Source organism: Lactuca virosa, chromosome 9, assembly GCF_052849685.1.
Source record: "Lactuca virosa cultivar CGN04683 chromosome 9, Lactuca_virosa_CGN04683_v6, whole genome shotgun sequence".
Taxonomy (NCBI): domain Eukaryota; kingdom Viridiplantae; phylum Streptophyta; class Magnoliopsida; order Asterales; family Asteraceae; genus Lactuca; species Lactuca virosa.
In genome coordinates, this window is record NC_136434.1 from 98,032,119 (window position 1) to 98,058,814 (window position 26,696).

The window sequence follows — 26,696 nt, forward strand, 5'->3', positions numbered from 1 at the left end:
GTTTTCCCGACTTTCTAATTTCTATAGAAACTCGACGAGTTCTTTGGTACACTCGACGAGTTGGGTCAACATGGACTGTTGACATTAACCGTTGACTTTGACTTTGACCATGGTTGACCAAGTTGACTTCTGAGGGCATTTTGGGTATTTCTCGATTTTGATGGAATTGGTCACGTGGTGATGGTAGGCATTTGAGTCGGGATATGGGATTCGGAGTTGGATCTTACCAGTTATGCACTACTTATGAGGTGAGTTTTCCTCACTATACTTAGGGGTCGACGGTACCAAGGCCGCCCCATTGGTTTGATAACCTGATATTGTGGTTATGCTGAATATGGAATAGATATGCTTACTAGTCTTGATATGCTAGGCTGGTAGATCTGTAGGACTATCTGTGATACTGTCTGTTCATCTATATATGATATTATTTGTTATATGTCGACATATGGTATGGGTTGGGTTGAGGTTGTACTGCTCTGTGTTGTAGCCAACAAACCCTGGAACATACCAGATATGAGCTGAGGGCCAGGAAGGGCATGCCAGACTCATACTGAGGGCTCATAAGCATTCCAGATACGAGCTGAGGGTCGGGTAGGGCATGCCAGACTCGTACTGAGGGTCGAGGATCAAGGCAGACATAAGCTGTGGGCCCAGGGGGCAAGCCATACTTATGTTGTGGGCATATGGGTAATCCAGTCTGTTAGTTGTAGACCTATTGCATGTTGTTATTATATTTGTACTATTCGCTATGTATTGGTATTTTGGGGGAACTCGCTAAGCTATGGGCTTACAGTTTTCGATTGTGTTTCAGGTACTTCAGAGGATCGCGGAAAGGCGAAGGCATGATCGTGCACCTCCTCATGTTTTTGTTTTACGATTTTGGGATTTCTCTGATGTGAAACTTATTTTGAAAACAATTTGTAAACAATGATGGTTTTGGGTTTGTTTAAAAAGTTTAAAATTTTCAAGAATTTTATGAATGTTACATATCTTAATCATGTAGACTTTATTTTATGTGTTTAAAAGGTAAAATGGTTGTTATATTAGATACAATGAAAGATTTTGACATGAAATATATTATGAATTATCATTTATGTCGTAGTTGATCTTAAACCGATCTGTTTCATTATCGTGTCAACCCATTATTTTCGTGTCAATCAATTTATTTTTGTGTGAGGTTGATGGGTTTACAGTATAGACCTTTTAAGTATGTCGTTTCGTGCTAGATTAAAACACTAAATAAGTTGAAAGAGTACAACTTGGAAATGTGGATTAGAAAAAGTGAAAAACAAAAAGGAGTAGTAGTTTGAGACACGGATGAGTGAAATTCACAATAAGTTTAAGGGTAATTGATAAATTAATGAAAAAGCCCTAAAAATTGGATCAATTAACGAAAAAACCCGAAATACCGGCTAAATCTGCGAAACCGGCTACGAAGGGTTATTCCGAAGTTTTAGCCGGTATTTTGTCATTTTTTGTAAACGAAACTTAATTTGGGATTAAATCGTAAATTGGCCCAAAATATTGGGACTTTATTGGAGATTTTCCTTTATTAAAAAAAACACAACTTTATAATATTAACTAGGCGAATACTGCGCGTTGCGCAGAATACATTAATATATTTGAATCTTTACAAATATTTTTTTTTTAAATATATCAATGATATTGTTAGCTCTTATATAATAAATCTTATAATAAGTTAGTATAAACATTGTTTGTTTTGAACTATATGATCATGTAGACATCTTTTAAAATTCTATAATCTCAATTGTCTCGATGACCTCTAATTGTAGGTTACTCATGAATAAAAATAAAAATAATATATGGTTTAATGATATTTCTAGTTATTGTTATGATTAATTAATTTTAAATAGTTTATTTGCTTAAGATTTCAATTTCTATCAGTGTAATTATTTAAAACATCAAATATTGTTTTTGTTTTTAAAGGTAACAATAAAGTTGTTAAATTTGATATAATAATTTGTATACTAAATTAATATAATATATTGATTATTTTGAATTATATGATAATATATACATCTATTATAACTGCATAATCGCAACCGTTTGAATGATTTCTACCCGCGAATTACTCATGAATAAAATTAAATATAATATATGGTTTAATGTTATTTATAGTTGTTGTTATTGTTAATTAATTTTTTAAAATTTATTTGTTTAATGTTTTAATTTCTATCATTATAATTATTTAAAACATTAAACATTGTTTTTTTTATTTTAAAGGTAACAATATAATCACTTATATAGAGTTATTTTTAACTATTGTTATTGTAAGTTATTTTAAGCTACTTATTTTAAAACTTTTAACGATTATACAAATATATTTAGGAAATATTTTAGTTAAATTAAGATTATAATTTAGTTTTTGCATTTAGCACTACAATTTATCACTTTTAACTATTCAAAAAATATTCATTAGGTTTTTTAAGTGAAACTGAAATTTATATTTAAGTTGACACTGTAATATTATATTTAAATTAATAGTTTAAGTATTTTGTCAAAACTGTTCAAAATTACATACAACAACATATTAAATATAATAAATTAAGTATAATATGTTAAAAATTAAAGACATAACTTTATAAGTAGAAGTAAAGATGTTATTTTAATATTGAAATTTAGTTTATTTATGATTACACTTTAGGTTTGATATTTATTTAACCTTATTAGCCAACTTATAATCATTATTAGAAAGACACTACAATTTATCACTTTTAACTATTTACAAAATATTATTTGGGTTATTTAATTTAAACTAAAAATTATATTTAAGTTGATCATGTAATGTTATATTTAAATTTATAATTTAAGTATTTTATACAAATTGTTCAAAAATTGTAGCTTTAAAATAATAATGATTTACATCTAATAATATATTAAAACTAATAAATTAAATATAATATATTAAAAGTTAAAAAAACATAACTTTATAAGTAGAAGTAAAAATATTCTTTTAATATTAAATTTTAGTTTGTAAATGATTACACTTTATGTTTGATATTTATTTAATCTTATTAACCAACTTATAACCATTATTAGGAAGAAATTGAAAAGTCATAGGAGTTTCAAATGAATGTGGTTAAAGGAAAAATGCATGAGAGTTTCAAATGAATGTGGTGAAAGGAAAAATGCTAGTTTTATAAGATATATAGATATAGATATAGATATAGATATAGATAGATAGATAGATAAGCCCAAAATATATAATGATTTTTCTGGCTAAAATTTTAAATGTATAAATAATTTTTTATTTCTTGTCCATTTTCATAAACAATTGACAAAAATTTATCATATTATTTTCAAAAAAGAAAAAATTACGAATTCTATTGGTAATTACCTTAATTTCAAGCTATCTTAAGGGGTGTTTGACTTATCTTTTGAGAGGCCAAAAGGACTTTTGGGAAAAGTTACAAAAAGTTAGGATTTCCTGATTTTTTCAAAAAGTCAGTTTTCCTTATATCAAAATCTTTTTCCTTCTATCTTTTTCTAAAAGCCCTTTTGGTCTCTCAAAAGATAAGTCAATCACCCCTTATAAAAACTTTACTGAAAATTTTTCATTATATCAACAAAAAAAAAATAACTATACTCTGGAGAACGAAAAATACTATAGTTACGTTGACAGGATGATGATCTTCCACATTTTGGACTACGCCAAAAAGCCATTTTCATCTCCTAAATCAGTTAATGGATAGAAATACCAAAACACATGAGAAAAGGGTTGAAATGGAGTTCCTTCCTTCAACTGCCAACTTCCCACATATTAATGGCCGTTGCTGAAGCTGGCAGCACAAACCCCATTCTCCAAAGCATTAATGTGGAAGATTTGGCACCCACACCCACCCCCACTCCTACCCCTTTATCAACATCAATGCCCTTCTTCACTCTCCATTATCAAACTCTGTTTTCACGTTTCTGATTTTCCCCAATTTCTGCTTCAGTACAATAGCTTTTCCTCTCTCATTCTCTCTAGTCTCTACCCCCACACAGTTTCTCTCTCTCTACAATTACCAATGCCGATCGCCGGCCCCCTGTGAATCTGTGACTGTGATCAATCAAAACCCTTTTCGGTTGTCGGTTTTGATTTTCCTTGAAGAATTTTGACTGACATATACAATTCTTCAAACTTTGTAGTATCCCACACTCAAAAAGGTTCTTCATTATCTTGACCCTTTATTTTATCGTTCCTTCAGATTTATAAAATCTTTTTTGTTGTTGGGTAGATGAACAATCTTTTGACCGAGTTTACAAAGCAATTTCCATATAAATTTAAACTTTTTCGAATTAGGGTTCTTCATGCTTCACTTTTCATCCTTATTATAGATGACACACCAAAAAGGTAGCTCTGATTTAGGTACAATTCCTACCAGTAAAGTTTGTCTGCTTTTCTTTCATTAAAGTTTACGTTTTTCACCCAAAACTCTAGTGTAGATGATAAATATACAAGTTGCCTAAAAACTCTGCAATTCGTGAGAAATTTTCCATTTTATCTGGTGCATTCATTAAATTCAGAGGCGAGTGTTAACTCATTTGATCTAAAATTGCATATTCGAATCAACACCATTTTGTTTTTTCGGAAGAAATCATGGTTGGTAACATTGAAGTGATGACTTCTAGTCTATTCCAAAACGGGTCGATTTCAAATCATAATAGTTTAGAGGAAAAACTAGATGAATTCCGAAGAGTTCTTGGTAAATCGGATGGTGATTTACTCAAAATAGTCGGAGTTGGGGCAGGTGCATGGGGAAGTGTTTTTGCAGCTTTACTTCAAGATACCTACGGAAAGTTTCGTGACAAAGTTCAAATCCGGATATGGAGACGGGCAGGTCGGGCAGTCGATCGGGAAACAGCAAAACTCTTATTTGAGGTGATCAATTCAAGAGAAGACGTGTTAAGAAGATTAATCAGGCGATGTGCGTATCTGAAATATGTTGAAGCTCGATTAGGAGATCGAGTTCTCTATGCAGATGAGATTTTGAAAGATGGGTTTTGTTTGAATATGATCGATACGCCACTTAGTCCCATGAAAGTTGTGACTAATTTGCAGGAAGCTGTTTGGGATGCTGATATTGTGGTGAATGGTGTTCCATCGACTGAAACTCGTGAAGTTTTTGAAGAAATTAGTATTTATTGGAAAGAGAGAATCAGCCCACCGATTATTGTGTCATTATCGAAGGGTATTGAAGCTGCTTTAGATCCTGTTCCTCACATAATTACTCCCACACAAATGATCAATAGAGCAAGTAAGGATTTTTTTTTTCTTTTTACTTAATCATGATCTTGTTTCTTGATTATCTGATTATGATTATTTAGGCTATAAATCCAATCATTGCACAAAAATGTTGTTTTTGGTGTTGAAATGTACTCCAACAATACTCCAAAAGCACACAATGTTGGTGAACAGTAACACACAAAAATATTGTTATACTATTCACTTTTATACCAAAAACGCCAAACTTATTTTTTGCACATTAAATCTTAATATATTTAACATAAAAAGTAGAAAATTAATTGGTATATAATATATCATTAAAGAAAATCTGTTCAAGAGCTTTAAAGACGATTCCAATATTGAGTATGATATTTAAAACTTTTGGCATACATTAAAAAGTTGTCATTTTAATTTTAGCAAGTTTTGATCAACATAAAATATTTTAGAAGTTAAGAAATAACTAATTGCATATTATATATAAAATTAGTTATTTAGTTATTAAAATATAATAGATGTTTATTGATATGATGTTTATGGTTAGTTGTTGGAATTAAAGTCGATATTGCTGATAAAAAATCACCATTTTGATGTATTATTGTTGTAGCGGGGGTACCCCTAGAGAATATTTTATATCTTGGTGGCCCGAACATTGCTTCTGAGATTTACAACAAGGAGTATGCAAATGCTCGAATTTGTGGGGCCGAAAAGTGGAGGGTCCCACTTGCAAAATTTCTAAGGCAACCACATTTCATCGTATGGGACAATAGCGACCTTGTCACACATGAAGTCATGGGAGGTTTAAAAAATGTCTATGCAATTGGAGCCGGTATGATCTAATCTTCCTTTTTTGTTACTTAAATTTCCATTATTGCACTCGATTCAAAATAAAGTTTCTGCAAAAGGGTTATTCTGTCAGCAAACCCTAAGTTGACCCACACTATATCCTATCAGCAACATCATGTCAAATGTAAATCAAGTACAGGAGTAAACAACAGTCTGCTAGGTGGCTGACATAACACTGCTAAATTTTTTCTTGATGCGTATAGGAATGGTGGCGGCCCTAACTAACGAAAGTGCGACAAGCAAATCCGTGTACTTTGCACATTGTACATCGGAGATGATTTTTATTACTCATTTGTTGACAAAAGAGCCCGAAAAGCTTGCGGGCCCGTTGCTTGCGGACACTTATGTGACACTTTTAAAAGGACGTAATGCATGGTATGGTCAAATGATTGCTAAGGGAGAATTGAGCCTAGATATGGGTGATAGCATCAGTGGTAAAGGGATGATCCAGGTAGTACTTTACTAATATGAATAAATGCAAGATTTTCTTTTTAGCACTCTCAATATAAATTTACGACTTTATCCCTATAGCAAGAGCTTAGAAACTTATTGGGCTTTTCTTTTCAGGGAGTGTCTGCGGTGGGAGCATTTTTTGAACTTCTGAGTCAATCAAGTTTAAGTGTTTTACATCCTAACGAAAAGAAACCAGTGGCACCAGTCGAGCTATGCCCAATCTTGAAAACACTCTATAAAATACTCATAAAGAGGTCATGGTTTTCTTTACTTCATACATTTTTGGGTTAGATGTAAGAAGTAGCAATGTAGTTTTGTTTAAGAAACTATAACAAACAATTAAATAAAAGTATGTTGTTATTTTTTGCATGGTTTCAGGGAACAAGGTCCTCGAGCAATTCTTCAGGCATTGAGAGATGAAAACTTGAATGATCCTCGTGAAAGAATCGAGATCGCTCAGAGTCATGCGTTCTACAAACCTTCACTTCTTGGCCAGCCGTAACCGCGTATAAGATTTTTATGTAAACGGTTTTTGTAACAACTTATGGGAAGTTATATATATATATATATATATATATATATATATATATATATATATACCTTTAAAGCTTTCGATCATGGGAGTGTACTTTCAAAAGTTAAATTGAACACATTGGTATCTTTTTCTATTCATCTTAATTTATTAGAAGTCATGTTTATTTAATGACTTGGATCACAATCTCACATGTTTGTCCAATTGTTGATGGTTATTATTTGATTCTCAATCTATATCAATCTTTATTGTATTCTTCAACTTTCTTTAGGGTTAATGTCATTCTTGGTCAACAAACTATTGGTGTGGTCATGAATGTGATGGTCACAATTGACAGGACCAGTATTCTTTAACATTGCAATCATTGAGGTGAACGTGTTTGTGTTTGGCTTTTTGTGAACTTGAAGAAGGTGAGAGATGGACAGTGTTCTTCATATCTTGAACACCACAGTGTTCTTCATATCTTGAACACCATTAAACATAACAATAGTAATAGATTTTAAAATCAATAAGTAATTTTTAAATTTTAAAACAATTGATTTTTAAAAAGAAATACTCATATGGACACTGTGTCAACGGCACGTGGACTAGTTCAGATGACCAAAAAGCCATGCGGCATGCCACATGAGTAAGGTAACCGGATGACCCCTTCACAATGGCCAAAATGACGTTTTTGACATCGACTTTGAAGGTTTGTTGATATGTAATGCTTAAAAAAGATTGATTACCAAATAAGATCAATTTTGAATGTCAAGGGTTCCATGGCATCCATGTCGATTCATTGTTGCTTTACCTCATTAAAACTTTGGAAGGGAGGAACAAGAAAAAACTTAAAAGAATATTATGAGTAAAATTATAAGTGGCAATTTTATTATAAAGGTTAATTGATACATAATTTTCATTAGGGTGGTGTTATAAGTATTAAAAAAAGTATCTTCACAATTGCCAAAATGGCGTTTTTAGCATCGACTTTGAAAGTTTGTTGATATGTAATGCTTAAAAAAAGATTGATTACCAAACAATATCAAATTTGAATATTTTCATGGGAATCTCATATCTGTCAAGGGTTCCATGGCATCCATGTCGATTCATTGTTGCTTTACCTCATTAAAACTTTGGAAGGGAGGAACAAGAAAAATTTAAAAGAATATTATGAGTGAAATTATAGGTGGCAATTTTATTATAAGTTTAATTGATACATAATTTTCATTAGGATGGTGTTATAAGTATTAGAAAAAGTATCCTATGCTATCTTAATTTATTAAATAACTAATAAGATATAAGAATGTTTGTTTGTCATTTATCATGTTAAGTTGTTAAATAATCATGATTTGACAAACATTACAAAAAACTTATTATCATATTAGTGTGATATAACTAGTAACAACAATAATGTATTCAAACATCAACTATTGCATATTACAGATTTATTGTCTATCTCTTTCCTTATAATTATTTTTCAGAGCATAATCCCAAGCACCAACAAAACAATAAAAATATGTTGATATGGCATTGTCAATATGTCGTGTATTTAGACGACCGTGACAATATTTTGTTGTAAGTACAAAATTTCTTAGGGAGTGAGACGTCAAAGCTTCAGCATTTGTGGAAGTGCACGGTGCATACCATGCCCTTACCTCGACATGCCAAGCTGGAAAGGGTACCTCGGTACCCCACTTCCGAGTCTCCCTCTCTTGACTTGTTTGACTAGCCAATTTGTAGGCCTTTAAAATAAAATAAAAAAAAATCAATTCCAAAACACTATTGATACAAACCTAATACACCATTTTATACCACACCAACATTTTATTTTCTACAATCCTCAAATTGTCTTCATCTTCAAGAACTTTTGACATGGTGCTACAAGCGGCGATAGGCGTCGCTAACACGGTGGCGAGCAAGATTGAAGAATAGTACAAGGAGGAAGCCGAAAATGCAAGGCGGGAAAAAAGTAATATATACAAAGAAACCGTTAAGCTGCCCACAAATGTCTCATGCACAATTATTTTAGTGAGCATGTGGTTTTTCAAGGTTTCTTTTTTCAACGACGGTTCCAAATGCACAAACATTTGTTTCAACATATATTTGACGACGTCACCGAAGCATGTCCATATTTCTAACAACGTCCAGATGCAAAGAGGTACAATAAGTTTTAGTCCATTACAAAATGCACAACCACATGAGAAATCATTCACAAATTTGCAAGTATGTCATGGTCCACGATATTTGTATAAACGTAGTTACAATGACATCCAATAATTGTATGGTCATCATACAAACATACATGTCTTCCTTGGAATGTTAGTAAGTTTTGATTATTTCCATTGGGAATGAGGAAATTGTTTGAATGCATATCATGGTCAATACAAGAGAGGTAATCAAGACTATCAAATTGTTGTTGACATGACATTGTATTGACACGTCATACATTTAGATAAATATGACACCACGTTGTTTTCACATTTGATCTACTCAAACCCTAATTAAATATGATTGTGCGATGAACGTTGTATTTTACTGATTTTAAACTAAAATATTTTGCAAATGATTTAGTAGTGTCATATTTGATCCTTTTTGCATAATGTCATCATCCACATATTCTAGGTTTACCTTTGATGTCAAATACCAAAGGGGTTTTGTTTCAAAACCATTATCTTGTTGTAATGGTCTAATAAGAACAATTATACGGATTAACACAAGCATCTAAACCCTTGGAATATCTACATCGCTCCAAGAGAGGGGCATGGATCCCAGTCGGCATGCACTCTTACCCGCAAATTTATATAAAAAAATGTGAACATAAGAAAATTTAACCCCCAGATTCCATTGACAAAATTATAAGACCTGCTCATTTTTTAAATTATAAAGATCTAGCTCCTCATTTCAATCAAGTTTGAACAATTGTCAAATAAGGAAAGGGAAGAGGAAGTATTGAAATTTTTTTAAGGATAACTTTTTAAAATATTGGACCCGGTTAGATTTTTTCCTAAACCCACCACTAATTTAGACAACAAAATGATAAATCAAGGCTTTAACTGATACTGTAAATATGATTATTTTCTCTTTATAAAAACTATTGATGGGTCTATGTGGTGTTATTAGTTTACTTTTTCTGAATAGCAGAAGTATGTATTATCACATCTACCAAATGTTAGTGTATATTTATGCAGAATATAGAAGCAATACATCCATATACCAAGCAAGAATATCAGTAAACAACTATCAACATCACTATATCTCCCGTAGGGTTCACTATCAAAACAAGTATATATCTAGCATGTCAATTCTAATACGGATTCATTCTTTCATTTCTATATAATATACCCCTCAATGTATATAAACAACCATCAAGCAGCCATACCTATGAGTCAAACTATGTCAGTTTCACCACACCACACCACCATCTCCTATCTTTTCTGCTTCCTTTTTCCTACATTCGAATCAAATTAAAACATATATATAATGATAATCTCATAAAAAAAATTATAAAAGAAAGGGTACCTGTGTATACACCTTCAACAATCTTGATTCCTAGTGCCTGTGCGAGTTCTATTTTGCGAAGTTTAGAGTAACCTCTTAATCCGCGTTGCCTAGCAATAGCCCGCAAATCATCTAGTTTATAACAATCCATATACATGTTTGCCACATCAGCACCTTCAATTAATAGGCATGGTGATCTTGAGCTTGTCTGCAACATTAATGGTGGTGAATCATTAAGTTTCTCTCTCCTTTTGTATATCTTGGTAGAAACTGAGACATTTGATTCTTGGAGTTGGACATCATCTGGATTCAAGTTTCTGTCTGTATTTGCCTTTGGTATGGATGATGATTCTATGGAACCTATACTTTCATCATCAGTCTGGTGCAATCAAATCAATAGAATATTAATAAAAAATATATTATATTATACAATGAGATTCTTTAATTTTGTATCTAACTTTTTTGTAAGAATAAAAACCTACCTGGGACTTGATTTTTACAAGCTGATATTCCCACTTCTCCATGGAGCCCCGAGAAAGACCGGTATACTGTATAAAAAGTATCACATCAAATTGATGTATAAAATGGTATAAAACTAATTACAGTATCTTTAAAATTATATGTTATTGAAATGCTTTATAAATTTAAGCACCACATAACTTACATCTTCTACTTCTTCAGTCTTGACTCTCGTCTGTGAAATTTTATGTTTCTCCAATGAAGTGTTGATGACTTTTTTGTTTTTCTCCATTTGATTAGCATTTGAAGAGCTTCCTGTTTGTTTTTTCTCATTTAATGGAATTTCTGAATGCACTTGACAGCTGGAGCTTGCAATATTTTTGATATTATCTGCAAGCTTTTGATTTTAAAGGGAAAATAAAACATAAAGGAGATTGTCTCTTTTAGAGAAGTATTTGTTAAATATATGATATATAGGTTAAGGTCAGAGTAATATGCATTGTCAACCAAGTATACTGACAATAATGAATAAAGCATAAAGCAGATATAAAGGCACTACTAGCGAAATGACATTAGTCTTTCAATTGTGCCATGTCAGTTTCGTAATTACCATCCACATTTGTGTAATGTCAACACTATTTCAAAAGTGGACCCCACAGACACTTCAACAACTACTTTATACCTTTTAAGATATATCTTGAAAGATTAAGCATGGCATTGCACTTGCATATGGTTTGCAAGAACCTGTGTGGTTGCTCTAACAAATAAGTCTCAAAAAGCTTTATACTTTAATGCCTCCCAAGGTTTATGCTTTATTGTCTACATATCTGCTTTATGCTTTATTGTTTGTATATCTGCTTTATCTGTACTATATAACATGAGAGTGAGAGGGAGGGAGAGAGAAAGAGGGATCTGGTAGTGTCCAAATACTAGACCTGTTTATCTTTCTTTTGTATGTAACGATGGAAAAGAGACATGAGCATGTCAAGCATGCTTTCAGCTGGTTTCCTGGTTGTTGTTGACAAAGAATCTCCAGCATCATCCTTTAATTTCCTTATTGATCGATCAAGAAAATCAATCTCCTTTCTCAAGCACATAGAATACATATTTGAAAACTCTTCATCAGTGCAGGCGAGTTGACTCAGTAAGTCCGTAAGTTCATCTTCAAGTCCAATGATGTCAGTATCTGCTTTGCTTATCAAAATCCTTAGCACCTCTATGCAACTTATCTCATTTACAGCCGCCTCTTCTGCTACATCTACAGGTTCAGTGAAGAAGTTTGTAACATGAAACTAACATAACTAAATATGTAAAAAGTGAAGTAATTTGACAGTGAATTACCATTAGCAAGACAAAATGCACACTGGCATCCATCATTTCTGCAATCAGTGTCTTCAATTGCTGCAAAGTAATAATAAAAATATAAAATGATATGAAACATCTAGTGATCTCTCTTATAAATATGAGGTTTAGAGAGAGAATCAGAGAATAGAATGAATGTTGAAGGAAAATATATAGAAACCTTGATAATCAGGTGGGTCCCAAAGGCCATCCATAGTTCTACAGACAGTTATCTGAAATACAGTTAAAGCAAGCTCTAATTAACCTTCATTTAACTGATGTCAAAATTATGATCATTCATCCTACCACATCAAGAGGTAATCCAGCAGAAGTCCAAAAAATTCATCAGAGTAGCATGAAAACTAAAAGGATAGAACATATTTTATACTATAATAGTCCTCACAGTATGTTGTTTTGACTAGCCATACATTGAATGAATGTTAATTAATAGAAGATATAAAAGTGTATAGAATCTAGATCCCATTGTAACAGTTTGAAGAGGATGGAAGGATTGCATTAGAAAAGGAAAAAGGGGGAAATGAAAAACAAGTAACAAATTGTTGTTTGGATTAGTAATGGAAGTCACTACCAACAAGGTCAGGTATGGTAATCAATCAGATTCTAACAAGAACATTAATGGAAAACTTGATATTACATAAATCAGAAATCAAACGAATCAAGATATCACGAGAAGTATGAGGTAATTACAAAGAATCTACAAAGATATTTGCTAAAGGATAAAGTTTAAGTGTCAAAATCCAGTAGAATCGACGAATAAATTAGTAGCAATCCCCTCCCCCCTTGCAGAATCCTGGCCGCAACCCAAAACCCCGGACACAATAGGAAATTTTATATAGCCATGTCATTTCTTGATCACAGAGGCTTTAATCAATCGACACACACGATGATCAAACGCACATTAATGGTACATGAACTGCAAAACTCATATGGATGACATAAAATACAAATTTCAACAGAACGAAGTAAACTGACATCGAAAAAATCACCAAGAACAAGAAATCTAGATATAAATTGAAGATATTTGGATGATGTTACCTTTGATTCTGATCGGAAAACGGGACGGAGGGGAGAATTGTTTTGAATGTTCGGAGACGAAGGAAATTGCGAGTATTTAGGGTTTTGAATTTTTTGAAATTGTACGGATAGAGTGTTGGAGAGGAAGAGCAGGAAAAGATACAGTGCTCCGAAGGTACTGTTAAGCAAAGTACATGCAGAGCAGAGCAGGCAGGGTGGCAGTGTCGTAATTTTTCAATAAAAGGAAGTTTGTCGTTATCGTCACGTGGACCTATGCAGATATTGTGGGGACTATTGAGAATGATTGGTCAAACTCGATGATCGTAATCGGGTGTGATTCTGCTTACGGATAATGATGGGTTCTCGGACTTATAGCAAGACACGTGGATTAAAAGAAATTCAACCCAACCTCATATATAAAGATCTAAATGATTTCATCAAATACGAAGGGAGCTAAAAAAATTTTATCATATACACAATTTAAAGGTTTTTTTTAATAGTGTATAATTTTTTAAAGCATAAGTTATTATTTATGGCAAAAATTGTAATATATAAGTAAGCTCTCTGTAACCTAAAAATATGTTTATATGACTTATAAGGAAATGTTACTTTTCCATTCTATAAGTTATTGAGTCTTTTATAAGCATTGTAGTAATTCAATTAAAAGTTAGTCTATGAATGACTAAAAAATCATAGCGCTTGGCAACTGGCAAGGATAAAGTTACCTATGAATCATTAAGTATTTCTCTTAATCGTTCAACATTTGAAAACCCTCTGAACTATTAAGTTTCCTAAAATACACCTTTTGCCCTAAAAAAAATGTATCCATCTCTTTGGAACAATGTCTACGACGCATGACTTCTCCTTTTTATGTTCTTTAATCTATGCCTCTAAAGTCTCAAACTATAAACACCCTTTGTATGGGTTAAAAAGTATAATGTTTTCTTTTTTTAAATATTAAACCATTTTAAAATTCATCAAATGCAAAAATAGGTCACAAACTGACTCATTAATTACTTTTATTAGAAGAACAAGGACAAGAGTGGTATGATGCGTGTGATAAGCTGTGGTGTTTTAGCTTAACCATCGGCATAGATTTTTCAAGCTCTCATCAGTGTATGGTACACTACACTGAATCATAAGGCTTTAAAGAATAAAGTAAGAAGAAAATAGATTGTTTCAGTCATACTGAGGTGGAATCAGCATGAATCATCAACAGTGATAACCCATCAACAAGAAATGGTTTAATCCTTACATCATAGAGTTAGTTACAGTCTAGAATCAAAGATCCACTGTCAATTCATTATGGTACCATATCATACCTCAAATTAGGAGGTCATGGACATGAATAACCCTTTGGCATTTAAGGACCAGACAAGTAACTCTTACACTGATGACTATGCAATCAAGGTAAGCCATTGGGTTATGCTCAATGTTTCAGCAGAACATGAGACTTGATGCATACGGCAAACATGCTTCTAGGGACAGAATCAGGTAAGGTAGTCAGGCGATGAGATGGTTGTCTAACGTGGAGGGTTGTTTCTTCACGTGTTCTTGTCCAGATGACCAGAAGGTCAAGTGCGCCCTGAACCTTCTCAGTTTGGGGGCAAGGGATTGGTGGAGATTGGTGACTAGTTCTTATACTCCTGAGTAGAGGGCAGCGGAGACTTAGGAACAATTCTCGGAGATGTTTCGTGCAAGGTATGTTCCCCTGGTAAAGAGGGAGAGACTGGCCCATGACTGTCTGGATCTGAGACAGACGACCGAGTCGGTGACGGAGATCACCAAGATGTTCACTGAGAGGGCTTTGTTCAGTCTTGAGTTCACTGCTGCAGAACAGGCTCAGATGACTCGGTATTTGAGCATGCTCAAGACGGATATTCTACAGTTCATGTCCATCCAGCGCTATGGTTCTCTCGCTGAGCTTCAGGAGGCGAGAGATTGAGATAGGGACCCAGGCGAGGGAGCAGTGTCAGGCTCCGGATCAGTCCCAGTCTGTAGCAAAGCGGTTCAAATCTGTCGGCCAGAGTTCGGGATCAGTTGGAGGGAGGTGCAGATCTGTTCCATGTCGTCGGTGTGGCGAGGAGGACCATTTTGGTAGAGACTGCAGGCGGAGTGTACGAGTTGTTTTTCATTGTGGTCAGGAAGGCCACATTAGAGCTCACTGTCCTTTTCTCATAAAGGTGTTGGATCCTATACCCTTAGCTTGGCAGTTACCCGATGGTCGTCAGGGGACCGTCGGGGTCCCGAGGACCGAGATTTGAGTTGGTAGTTCTTCTAGTTATATGTTGTGGTAGTATTGGTATTTATCTGTAATTATGTTTGTGTTTCAAGGTTCAGTTGTAATCTTGGATGATCAATTGAATGGAATTATCTTATTAGCTCTATTCTGATTGAATTCTTAGTATGAATGGATTGATTATCTTTGTCGTTGATTATATTGTGTTTTGGAATGTATGAATGATATGTGGATTCAGACCCTACCATGTATCAGGATATCAGGGGTTGGAATCGAGAGGCAGCGTTTGAGTTAGTCTTGGTTTCGGAGGACTATGTAGTTCTCAGTTTCTAGCATATTTCAAGTGGGGGAGAGTGGAACCTCGTGGCAGGGAGAATTTGTGCCAAGGTTCGGTTCTCGATCAAATTTCTCTAAGTTCCAGACTTCTACGCAACTGCTAAATATTCGGGTTTCGCGACAAGATCACCGCCAGCTGTTGGATTTTCCCTTCGATTTGTATTTATCTTAGTCGTAATAGCGTCCATAGGGCGTGCTTGTGCTTAGTCCCTAAGGTATTAGGAGCTCAGGTTGAGGGTTTGCTTGTCTGTTATTGTCTGATCGGGGGTGAGCCTCAGTGTTGATAGTGGATAACTAAGTTAGGCTATCGGAGCAGCGTAAGAGTGTGGTTCGGTTCAATAGGATATCAGTTAATTTTCATTGCGGTGATGCCCTTTTGGTGTGGGATTAGAGTGTCGGTGTTTGGCCGAGAAGCCTGGAGACCGATTGATTCTGCGGATTTTCGTTCATCTTGGTCGATGTGGGGGAGTGCATCATGAAGTAGAAGCGGGAGCTGATTTCGAGGACGAAATCTAATTTAAGTGGGGGGGGGGGGGGAATTGTAACAATTCGTTTTAAATAAATAAATAAATAAAATAAAATAAGTAAATAAATAAATAATAATCCCTAAAACCCCGAGATGTATTTTTTATAGTAAAAAACTCAAAATTATTAATCAATTATTTCAAATAAATTATTAATTAAGAGATATTTTTTTAGTTATATACAATTATAATCGTTGATTTAAATAAATACATGAAATTATATCACCTTATAATATATATTAATTTTATTTTATTTTTTATTTTAATGTTATTAATTTAATATAATTAGGATGTGAAATTTGAAATTTGAAATGAAGAATCAATTATTAATTTAATATAATTAGAATGAGAAATTTTAAATGAAGAATTAATATGTTGACATGTGGCATGATATGTGACATATAATATTAATGTTGATTTATAATATTGTGACACTTGTCAATAAAAAAATAAAGTTATTCATTTATTAGAATAGGGAGATTAATTGCTTATAATTATGTGTTCTTGGTGAATCTTCATGATTTGAAGGAAATTTGTAGATTAAATTACAGTTTTTTGTTTTTTTGAAATTGTTTTTGTGAGAATGTTAAAATGGCAAACTTCCGACAAATACACAACTTACCAAACAACCAGTCTTTGAATCATTCGGCTTCTACCAAACAACCAATTATATATGTTAAGTACTTCACAAACAGAATATGTTCTGTTAAAAAATATGGTTTAATGTAACAAGATATCAATTTTTTTTACCTATTTGCTTTTCATACTTTTTCACTCCGTTTCTTGTGTTTTAAATGTTATGAATATTGTTTAAATTGTTTTTTTTTTTGGAATTTAAAGATACAATATATTCAAAATGGATTCAATTGGGAAAAAACAAATCAGGAACCTGGACTCAAATTAGGCCCAATGGGAGAAGGATGTGTAGGAGTGTTAAAATTTTTAAAATAATAAACATTGGAAAACCAGTAATTAATCAATTTTTTATTCTGTTAGAGTTAAATTAGATTATCAATTTTTTCGACCACCCCCTAGTGTGACACAAGTGAAGTATAAAGCACATACCTTCGAACTTTATCACATAATAATTTGTAAACAGTAAATAGGAATATTGATTAGAATTTTTCCCAAGTTGTGGCCTAAAGTCCTCATAAGAATGTGCTACTTTGATTCTTTGAAGGCAACTTCAAATCACATAAAGCAATTCAATTGGGATCAAGGGAAAATTCACGAATTCAAAGTGCTATTTCAATACCAGAAACATTATCCACCATAACAGTTTAACAAAAATCTCATTACCAATAATCTACCAACAATATCAAAACTTGATAAGAAAACATACGATGAACATAACATTGTATAAAGAAATAGAAGAATTAATCAAAGAGTGAGAAACCCATGTCATCATCACTCTCCTCCTTTTCTTCCTTCTTCTCCTCAGCAGCAGGTGCTTCAGCAGCTGCTGCACCTCCAGCTGGAGCTGATGCTGCTGCAGCACCACCACCAAAAGAGCCACCACCACCACCACCACCAATAATCACCTGCACAGAAGAGGCTACAAATATTTATATGTAGAACAGTTTTTTGGTGTTTGAATAAAGGACTAAAGTGTCTTACCTAACAATTTAACCTCACAAAACAATTGAGCTACTACTAAATTACTCTTAGCTTCAGATTTGATGAATAGTCAATTTATCAGTTTTGGTTTGAAATTAAAAAAATAAATCTGATATTTAAAACTAAAAAAACAAGGGAAAGTTGTAAACAAGAATTACAGATGCTCAAATATTTTGATTTTATGTTCAAACTTGTTTACCAAAGTCAGAAAAGAACACAGATAGCAGCAACAGGAATCGCTCGGATTAAATCAAAATACATAGTAAATTGTGCACAGTGATTGTCGTCTACTATATCAGAGTTAGATCTAGCGAAATAAGATACATAAAGATAATAGATATGTTTACTTCTAACATTTAAATCAAATGTACAAAGCAAATTCACCATGATTAAGGACTAATCAACGATTACCATCAATCAACCAACAGCGACATTCAAAGTAGAAATAGAGACAAACAGATATGAACAAATCAAAGCGTAATTATACCTGAAAAACAGCAGAATCGGGGAGGACGTAGCTGAAAGAAGACTGGATACCACCGGAAGAGTCGCAAGAATAAGCGGCCTGAACAAGAGACCTCTGAAGAGCGTAGGTAGAGTCGGCAGAGCCTTCAAGGTCTCCCTTTAGCTGCTTGGCAGTCCATTTGCCGCCGGAGGCTTTGCAGACGAATGTGAAAACTCCCATTTTCCGGCGCTTCTTCGTTGAAATCACAAGCAGCGGCGGTATGTATAATTCGTGAGAGGGGGGTCGTGGTGCTATTTTTCGCTTTATATAGGTGTGTGCTTAAAGAGAAGCAAAACCCTAACTAGCATCTAAAAGACAATTTTGTCCCTAGGGTTAACACCCTCGTGGCCTCATAATATTGGCTCAAGATCCATAATAAACCTTTGATCTTACTTTATTTTTGTTAATATATTCTATTTACAAATAAAATAAATAAAGGGAAAATGAATATACATTTGAGTCTCATCTAAGCTTAGATATTAAAATTCATTAAACTACTTTGTTTTATTAGTTAAGGGCATCCACAATAGGGTTTAATAAGAGTTGAATATATGATGCAGGGTCGGCCCAAACCCAGGGCAGCAAATCCTAATAGGGCATCAATTTTTCATGGACTGTTATAGGTATTATAATACTTGGGCCAAATAGTAGCAGGTCCACTCCATGTCGAAGAGGGGTAGCGGGAAGAACTTTATGTCAACCTAATTAGGCGTCGACTGAAAAATCGATTTAACACGCTTCTGATTTCTCGATCTAAGCAACAGCCACGCCTAATAATTAAAGGTGTAGAAGACGAAGCGTTTGGTTCTGGGAAAAGACGATGGATGATTAAAATTAAAAATCTTGATCTAGTCTGAGGTAAACTAACGGTTCTCTTCTCTCACCCTCGCTCAGTCGTTCCTCCTATATTCCTTCGTTCTCGTTGGAATAGTTTCATCTAGTATCCTAATTCTCCTGAACAATTTCCTCTAATCTCTTTATCTCCTATTAATAGATTCAAATTATAAGAATTTTGTGAATTGCTAAAGTTTCAAACGGTCCTCCACTGCTCTAAATCTCTAATCGGGCATGTTAAAGTGAAGATTTAAAGGGGTCGTTGAATGAATTGGTCTTCCAAAAGTCTTAATCCAGTAAGTTTTTTTTAGTATTTGAAATTTCTTTCATAGCCTACCTGAAGTTGCGAGAATATGATAATGATTATTAATGAAATTTTTTAAAATTTCAATTTTGCTTATATAGTTTGATGGTGAAGTGAAGTTATCGATTAAAGTTGTACTCTTGTTGATCCATAACTGTTATAGGCTTCATTAATTTTCGAGGTAATTTTTTTCTTCGACTTCTTTTGACTTTTATAAGGTTTTCTCTAATAAGATTTTCTTAAATTTCTGATGTAATTGTTTTTTCTGAATAGTATGATGTGTTTTTGATATATTCTGTTTTTTTAATAATATGATATTATTTTTTCTGAATAATTTGTTGTATATGAAGATCTGATGTATCTCAAAATTTGATAAATTATTTTAATTTCTTAAAATATGATGTATTAGATTTCTGAAAATCTGTTATGTAAATTCTGATATGTCATATGTGAAATTTGTTTTTGAAAAACTGATTAGTTTTTTTATATCTAAATAATGTGATATGGTTTTTCTGAATAATCTGATGTATATGAAATTCTGATGTCTCAAAATCTGATAAGTTATTTTAATTTCTGAAACTTTAATATATCAGATTTTAGAAAATATGATGTTGATTCTCAATTTCTGCAAGACCATTTTATGTTTTTATATAGGTTGTGGTTCTGGATAGCTAACTTCGCCCGAAAAAAGTATTGAAAGTCAATGTCTATGAAGTCTTGATTAACATCAAATAGCATATTTTTTTTTCAAAAAAATGCAAAGTGGCACCATTTGTATGCTTTTGTTTGTACAACCATCATTTAGTTTGACTATAAAATTTATTTCGCTTTTCTATATAATTTTGTTTATGAATGTTAGGACATTAATTTACTTTCTTGCCCCAGGCATTGAAATTCAATGGATCGGCCCAGATATGATGACTAGGTGTAAGACCCGTGTACTACATGAATTTTTTTTTAAAAAAATTAATATAAAGTGGTAAGAATTACATGTTTTTTTTAATAATAATTTTATATAAATACAAATTTTATAATGAATAAATTAACTATTTCAATATATATAAAAAACGTATATATTTATAAAATGATGATGATAATTATGATGTAAACATTAAACATTAATTAATTAAAACTTGCTAAATATATACAAACAATATGATTAATAAACAGGTAAATTACTTTATAATAATAAAAACAACTATTGAATAAGTAGGTAAGTTAATGTATAATAATGAATCACTGACCATCATACCAAAAATTTGGACTTTATTCCAAGAATTATAACCCATCAAATATAAAGTTATGAGATAATTTTTATAAGACAAAAAATGTAAATAAGATATCTATATCTATATCTATATCTATATCTATCTATATACACTTATAAAATATACATTTTTTCTTCAACCACATTCATTTGAAACCCCCAACTTTTGAACTTCTTTTTAAATTAATGTATTAAATCCAATATTAATAATTTCAATATTACTTCTTTATTCTCAATATAATGTACTTAGTTTGTTAATCTAAATATGATATTAAACTTAAAACATTTTTTATAATATATTCAAAGCCTACTTTTTTAAATAGTTAAAAAGTCTAAATGGAAAATCTAAATCAAAATGTCAAATTAACAAAAAAAAAAATAGTTAAAAACCTCACGGATCGTCCCTGTGGTTTCGAAACTTTTAACATATGGTCCTTTTCGCTAACTCCGTTAGCTTTTGGTTGTTAAGTAAAGAGTATTTCTGTCTTTTCACTACCATAGGGACCATTTATGAAGTTTTGCCTTGTTAAAAAAATTATTTAATATTAAAAGTCTTTCTCTCGGTATGCCTTAACTCCTGTCGTCCTTACCCATGTCCCTCGCAATTTAACATCGCTAAAGACAATGAACAAACTCATTACACTCTTGTATAAAATCATACGTCTTTGTTGCATGTTAATGTCATAATCAGATTCATAGGCCAAAAGAAATGTCTATATAAGAGATTTGGGTTTTGTCGTTCTGCATCTTGCAAAAAGACCAATATAATCTTGCACATATCAGAAGAGATTCCATCACCATCTCCTGTATTTACATGTTTTTTTGGCAAATTGAAGTTCCTATTATTGCGGAGAACCCACATCAAACCTAGGTTATAACGAAAACCTATATTCTTTCTTTTCGAAGTTGTTCTCTGTTTTCATCGGGAACTAATGTGAAGTTAGCATTCTCCATTTGGATTTCTTAGAATTTGGTGTCATCATGAATACCAGAGTCACCATAGATGCATCTGTATTTAACTTAATATTCTTCATCGTTCTTACTACATGAAAACCATCAACCAAATTCGTTCTCTGGATACAAAGATCAGACTCCTATAACTTATATGGGTTGTATGTCAGCTGTATTATGGAAGCAATTGAGCGTAATTCACAAACCCAAACCAAAAAATAGAGCACAAACCCTAATTTAGTGCAAATGAAGTAGATGAAGTTTCTGACAGAAGAAGAGGGATGCAATGAGTAGTCTGAAAACCAACACCAAATCCCAACCCTCCGTAGTGGCACTTTACCACCTGTATCACGACCCTTGTTTTTTTAATCCGACGTTAAGCCATATGCATCTCTATTTTAATCCAAAGACATCTGCTCTAAAAGCCCCATCTTTGAACGTCTATCCACCACCATCTCCACCAGCGGTATCAGGCCCTCCAAAATAATTTCGCATAAATATCCTCAAAGTCTCTGCCACCACTATCCCTTCCAGCATGTTCCACCACCTCCCCACCATCGCTATTCCACCAGACTTGTCTTCTGATTTCACTTCCCTTAATTTCGGGATCCAAAGCTTTACAACCCAACTTTTAACAACTCGTAGACAACCATCAGAATTATGGGGCGGAGTGGTAACTAGCGATGTTGACTGGAATGTAAAAGTAAGAAGAAGATATCTCTAAAAAGAATGAGGAAGATGGTGCCTTGTGTCTCTGTGTGTGTGTGTGAGAGAGACCCATTTAAATTTCATTTTTTTTCAAAAAACAAAAAAATAGAAAACCTCATAAATGGTCCCTGGGTATTGAAATGATGAAAATGTCCCTCACTTAACGGTAGAAAACTGACGGAGTTAGGCGGAAGGACTAAACATTAAAAGTTTTGAAACCACAGAGACGATCCTTGAAGATTTTGTAAATTAAGGACTAAACTTCAGATTTTCAGAAACCACAGGGACCATTTTTGAAGTTTTGTCTTTAATTAATATAACTTAATTTAAAGGGGGAGGGGGTAAAATAACATAGTTACAAACCATATTTGAAGAAGAATGAAAGTTGACTAGGTTGCGATCAGCTAAAGAAAGACCAAGGACCAAAAATATAACTTTTTTATTAATTAAGCAAAATGTATGCATTTATCTACGTAGATTTCATCCGTTACCTCACGGTTGGTTTTCCATGGGTTCTAAATAAACCTAACGTTGCATCCTGTTAGGCTGTTTCACTACGTCGGCAGTGAGAGAGTGAGGCAACAAGAAAGGGAGAGACGAGAGGGAAGAATCTAAGCGGCTAGAGTTTAAACCAAAGAATAGATTGTGTGGCTTGATCAGAACCGAAATAGGGATATATCGACTTCAAGGTAAGCTTTTCTTCTCCCGATTTCCATGCGTATAAAGTTCCAAGAACCATATTCAGATCGTTAAACTTACTAATTACCCTTGGATATTGTATCACTCATAGCACACCATCTCTGACCTTGGATGAATTCCTCTAAAATCTTTACGAGATAGACATTTGAGTAGCCTAGCCTGGATGCTTGGTTACTGCCCTCGTCTAACTTCCACGTATTAGTCTACATATTATAAATGAACCTTTGACCAAAAGTTGCTGCCAAAAACTCAAAGATCCGATAGCTTCCATGTAAATGATGAGTTTCTAGAGTTGGTGTAATTTATGCCATGTAGAAGCTTATATACCATCCATACATACATAAAAGAATGTATGTGTTTAAAGAGGGGTAGAAAGGGGATATTGGCAAACAATAATGTAATACGTTAGTATTCATTAATTAAAAAAAAAAAGTTGAACATTTGCATAACTAATGGATTAAGTTTCTTGGCTGGAAATTTGTAGACGAACGAGACCTTTATTGAAGAATAATTGTATGTAAAATTGATGGCTTTCAAATATTGTTTTAAGCCTTTATGTGTTTGTTAATTTTGACAAATACTATAATTCTGCACAGCAACTTTGCCCCATCTTGTGAGAGCTGTACCTGTAAATCTGGGTAGAATTGGCTGATGCTCTACACTAATGAAGTTGTAGGAAATCGAGTCTAGTTTTCAAAAAGTCCGGAATCAGCTCAATCGGAGTTATGGATTATGATTTATGCGTAAAACACTGAACAGTGGTTATGGTTGAATTATAAAAAAAATACAATATAAAATTAAAATTTGTTAAGCTAAACTTATAGACTTTGAATGCACTTAATAACTTGATGATATATGTGATTAGGCGAGGTCTTGACATCTTCAAGGGAGCTCAAAACTTGAAGTTACTAAATGATTCGTCACGGCTAAGGTGAGTTAGTAGTTTTACTCACTAAATGTGCATAAGTCGCAATATACATTTCACATACGGATCATTGATTCATTTTATGTCAAAATTAGACATTGTTTTTGTTTGAGTATGATGTGTTAATTTGATATGCTTGCTTGCTAGTTGCCATGCTTAGGGTCTAAATTGATATTTGACTCCATTTTGATGATTATGATGTTTATGGTATGGTAACATGAATTTAATTGAAATGATGATAAATGACTATGCTTTGGTGAATTGTTGGTGAATTTGGTGAAAATTGTGATATTAATTGATTGTATGCAATTGCATGCTTTACATGATGATTTGTTTAATCTTGCGGGGCGTTGCGTAGTGGGTTGGGTAGTTTATGACACTTACCTTAAACCCTTTCCGGATACCTTTGGTGACCTATTAGGTTGAAAGAGGACCTATAAAAAGCGCTTAAGCCATTTTGGTGTTAGTCGTCTTGTCCATCTAGAAGATCTCGCGATACATGGTACACGTACACTGTCACTACAGTGTTCGTGGATTGGAGTGGTGTGGTCCTACCTAGGAGGACTAGTACAAACATCATGTTGGATTGGGAGTTGTTATGGATGTACGAAACCGTTGGTACCCAATCCTGAATGACACCGTGAAATACTTGTATTTCGCATAGTCGGAGTAGCGAAAGGGGTGTCGGGGTTGGTGTTTCGGGTGGAAGTCATGAGCCACTTAGAACATTCAAAAATGTTGGCAGATGTCACACCCCGATCCTTGTCGGAATCGATCGAGGCGTGATATATTGTTCAAAGTCTCATGACAACTATGTTATAGTATGATTAGATTCAATTAAGTACTAAGTATGCAAACAAGATCCACAACATACAAATACAAATCCAAATACGAACAACATTTATTACATCAAATTTAAATAGTCTTGTGGATTTCTAAGGCACAACCTATTTTTCATCAACTTCATTCTTCAAATCTGCATCATGGGTAAAAACATGTCAACTACGAGAGTTGATGAGTAATCTAATTTTAGTAGAGAAAATTGTGAAGTTGAAACCTTTATCATTTGAAATTTGTTTTTTTTTTAAGTCAGCAAACAATTGTATTTGAGATAACGGTTTATAAATCAAAAATTGATTAACAAATGATAACAACAACAATAAGTCCTCACCCTATATATACATATGTATATATATATAAATATATATAGGATGAAGCATCTAATCATCATACACACTCAACCACGTGCGATCAATCACCTTAGCGTCCCAAGGCGGGGTGGTCAACCCAATAGCGCTATTATTGTCCATAACGTACCTCAAGAATACGGGCATAGTCATGAAGATTAGACTAAAAATGGTAATGCACTACAAGTACATGTAGCGTAAACAAACTATAGTTATACAATTAATGACTCACGTATAAATGTCCCAACAATGTCTCAATTGTGATAAAACAATAAAATTAAGTTGGAACATATTAGAACCACATGATACACCCCAAAAGTCTTGAAAATTATAAAATATGGGGTAGATTACTCACATTAGTCCCAAAACGAAATGCGTGTGTCGTACGATAGACGGTTCGGGTCAAAATGGCGTAGAACCTAATATAATTAATAGTTTTGGTTTAGGAACTGCTAAACGAGAATAGAGTACTAATACAAATAATTAGACACATATTCTTATATTAGATTAATTAACAATAATTCATTTTGATTATAATATTAAGGTATTCATTTGTTAAATGAATTTTAAATTGAATTAATTACTTTGCATAATTAATTTATATTTTCAATTTATGCCAGATTTTAATAATTTCTTATTAAAATAATAACTTGCCCAATTATAATTATTTACAGATTTTAACAATTATTTATATGAAATAATCATTAAAATGCATTTTTACATGCTTAAATACTTAGGAAAATGGGTTTAAATAGTACACAGTATTGAAAAATTATGAAATTATTAGGAAATCATTATTTCATACAATATTAATTACTGTAAAATTTTTATATTTTTCTGAACTGTTTTAGTATTTATTTAATACTTTAATGATTAAACAACAACAAAATTTGGGAAAAATAATAAATGATTCCCAAAAATTCTGTAAAATTAACCATAGTTTTATAACATGATATAGAGCCCAGTGTATAAGTTTCGGATATTTGTGACTATGGGAAGTATTTTTTATATATTTCATTATTAATTAATCAATAAAATCATAAATAATAGTAAACAGTAATATAAATGCATGAAACTTTATAAATTATGTTTAATCAATATATTGGTCATCCCAGAATTTTCTCAGAATTTATAGAATGCAAAAAGTATTTTATGTGAATTATTGCCCTACTTTATTGCAATAATTATAGTAATTCAATAAAAATAAGTTATTTTCTGAAAATTTCC

The 26,696-nt window shown here is 32.8% G+C and overlaps 3 protein-coding genes across 3 annotated transcripts; 1 reads left to right on the forward strand and 2 right to left on the reverse strand.

Moving 5' to 3' along the window:
• Positions 1–3,678: 3,678 nt before the first annotated feature.
• Positions 3,679–7,244, forward strand: LOC145137342 (putative glycerol-3-phosphate dehydrogenase [NAD(+)] 1, cytosolic). Its single transcript, XM_079071487.1, has 5 exons — positions 3,679–5,261; positions 5,835–6,056; positions 6,277–6,524; positions 6,641–6,780; positions 6,905–7,244. The coding sequence occupies exons 1-5, from the start codon at positions 4,604–4,606 to the stop codon at positions 7,026–7,028; spliced, it is 1,392 nt and encodes a 463-aa protein (XP_078927613.1). The 5' UTR covers positions 3,679–4,603; the 3' UTR covers positions 7,029–7,244.
• A 2,988-nt stretch (positions 7,245–10,232) lies between these two features.
• Positions 10,233–13,563, reverse strand: LOC145138167 (uncharacterized). The gene is made up of 8 exons (XM_079072296.1): positions 13,395–13,563; positions 12,520–12,571; positions 12,339–12,398; positions 11,933–12,255; positions 11,203–11,394; positions 11,021–11,086; positions 10,560–10,917; positions 10,233–10,488 (listed from the first exon to the last, which is right to left on the reverse strand). Exons 2-8 carry the CDS (start codon positions 12,551–12,553, stop codon positions 10,466–10,468), a joined length of 1,056 nt encoding a protein of 351 aa, XP_078928422.1. The 5' UTR covers positions 12,554–12,571; positions 13,395–13,563; the 3' UTR covers positions 10,233–10,465.
• Positions 13,564–17,698: 4,135 nt separating this feature from the next.
• Positions 17,699–18,851, reverse strand: LOC145138293 (60S acidic ribosomal protein family). Its single transcript, XM_079072390.1, has 2 exons — positions 18,577–18,851; positions 17,699–18,013 (listed from the first exon to the last, which is right to left on the reverse strand). Exons 1-2 carry the CDS (start codon positions 18,772–18,774, stop codon positions 17,849–17,851), a joined length of 363 nt encoding a protein of 120 aa, XP_078928516.1. The 5' UTR covers positions 18,775–18,851; the 3' UTR covers positions 17,699–17,848.
• Positions 18,852–26,696: the final 7,845 nt, after the last annotated feature.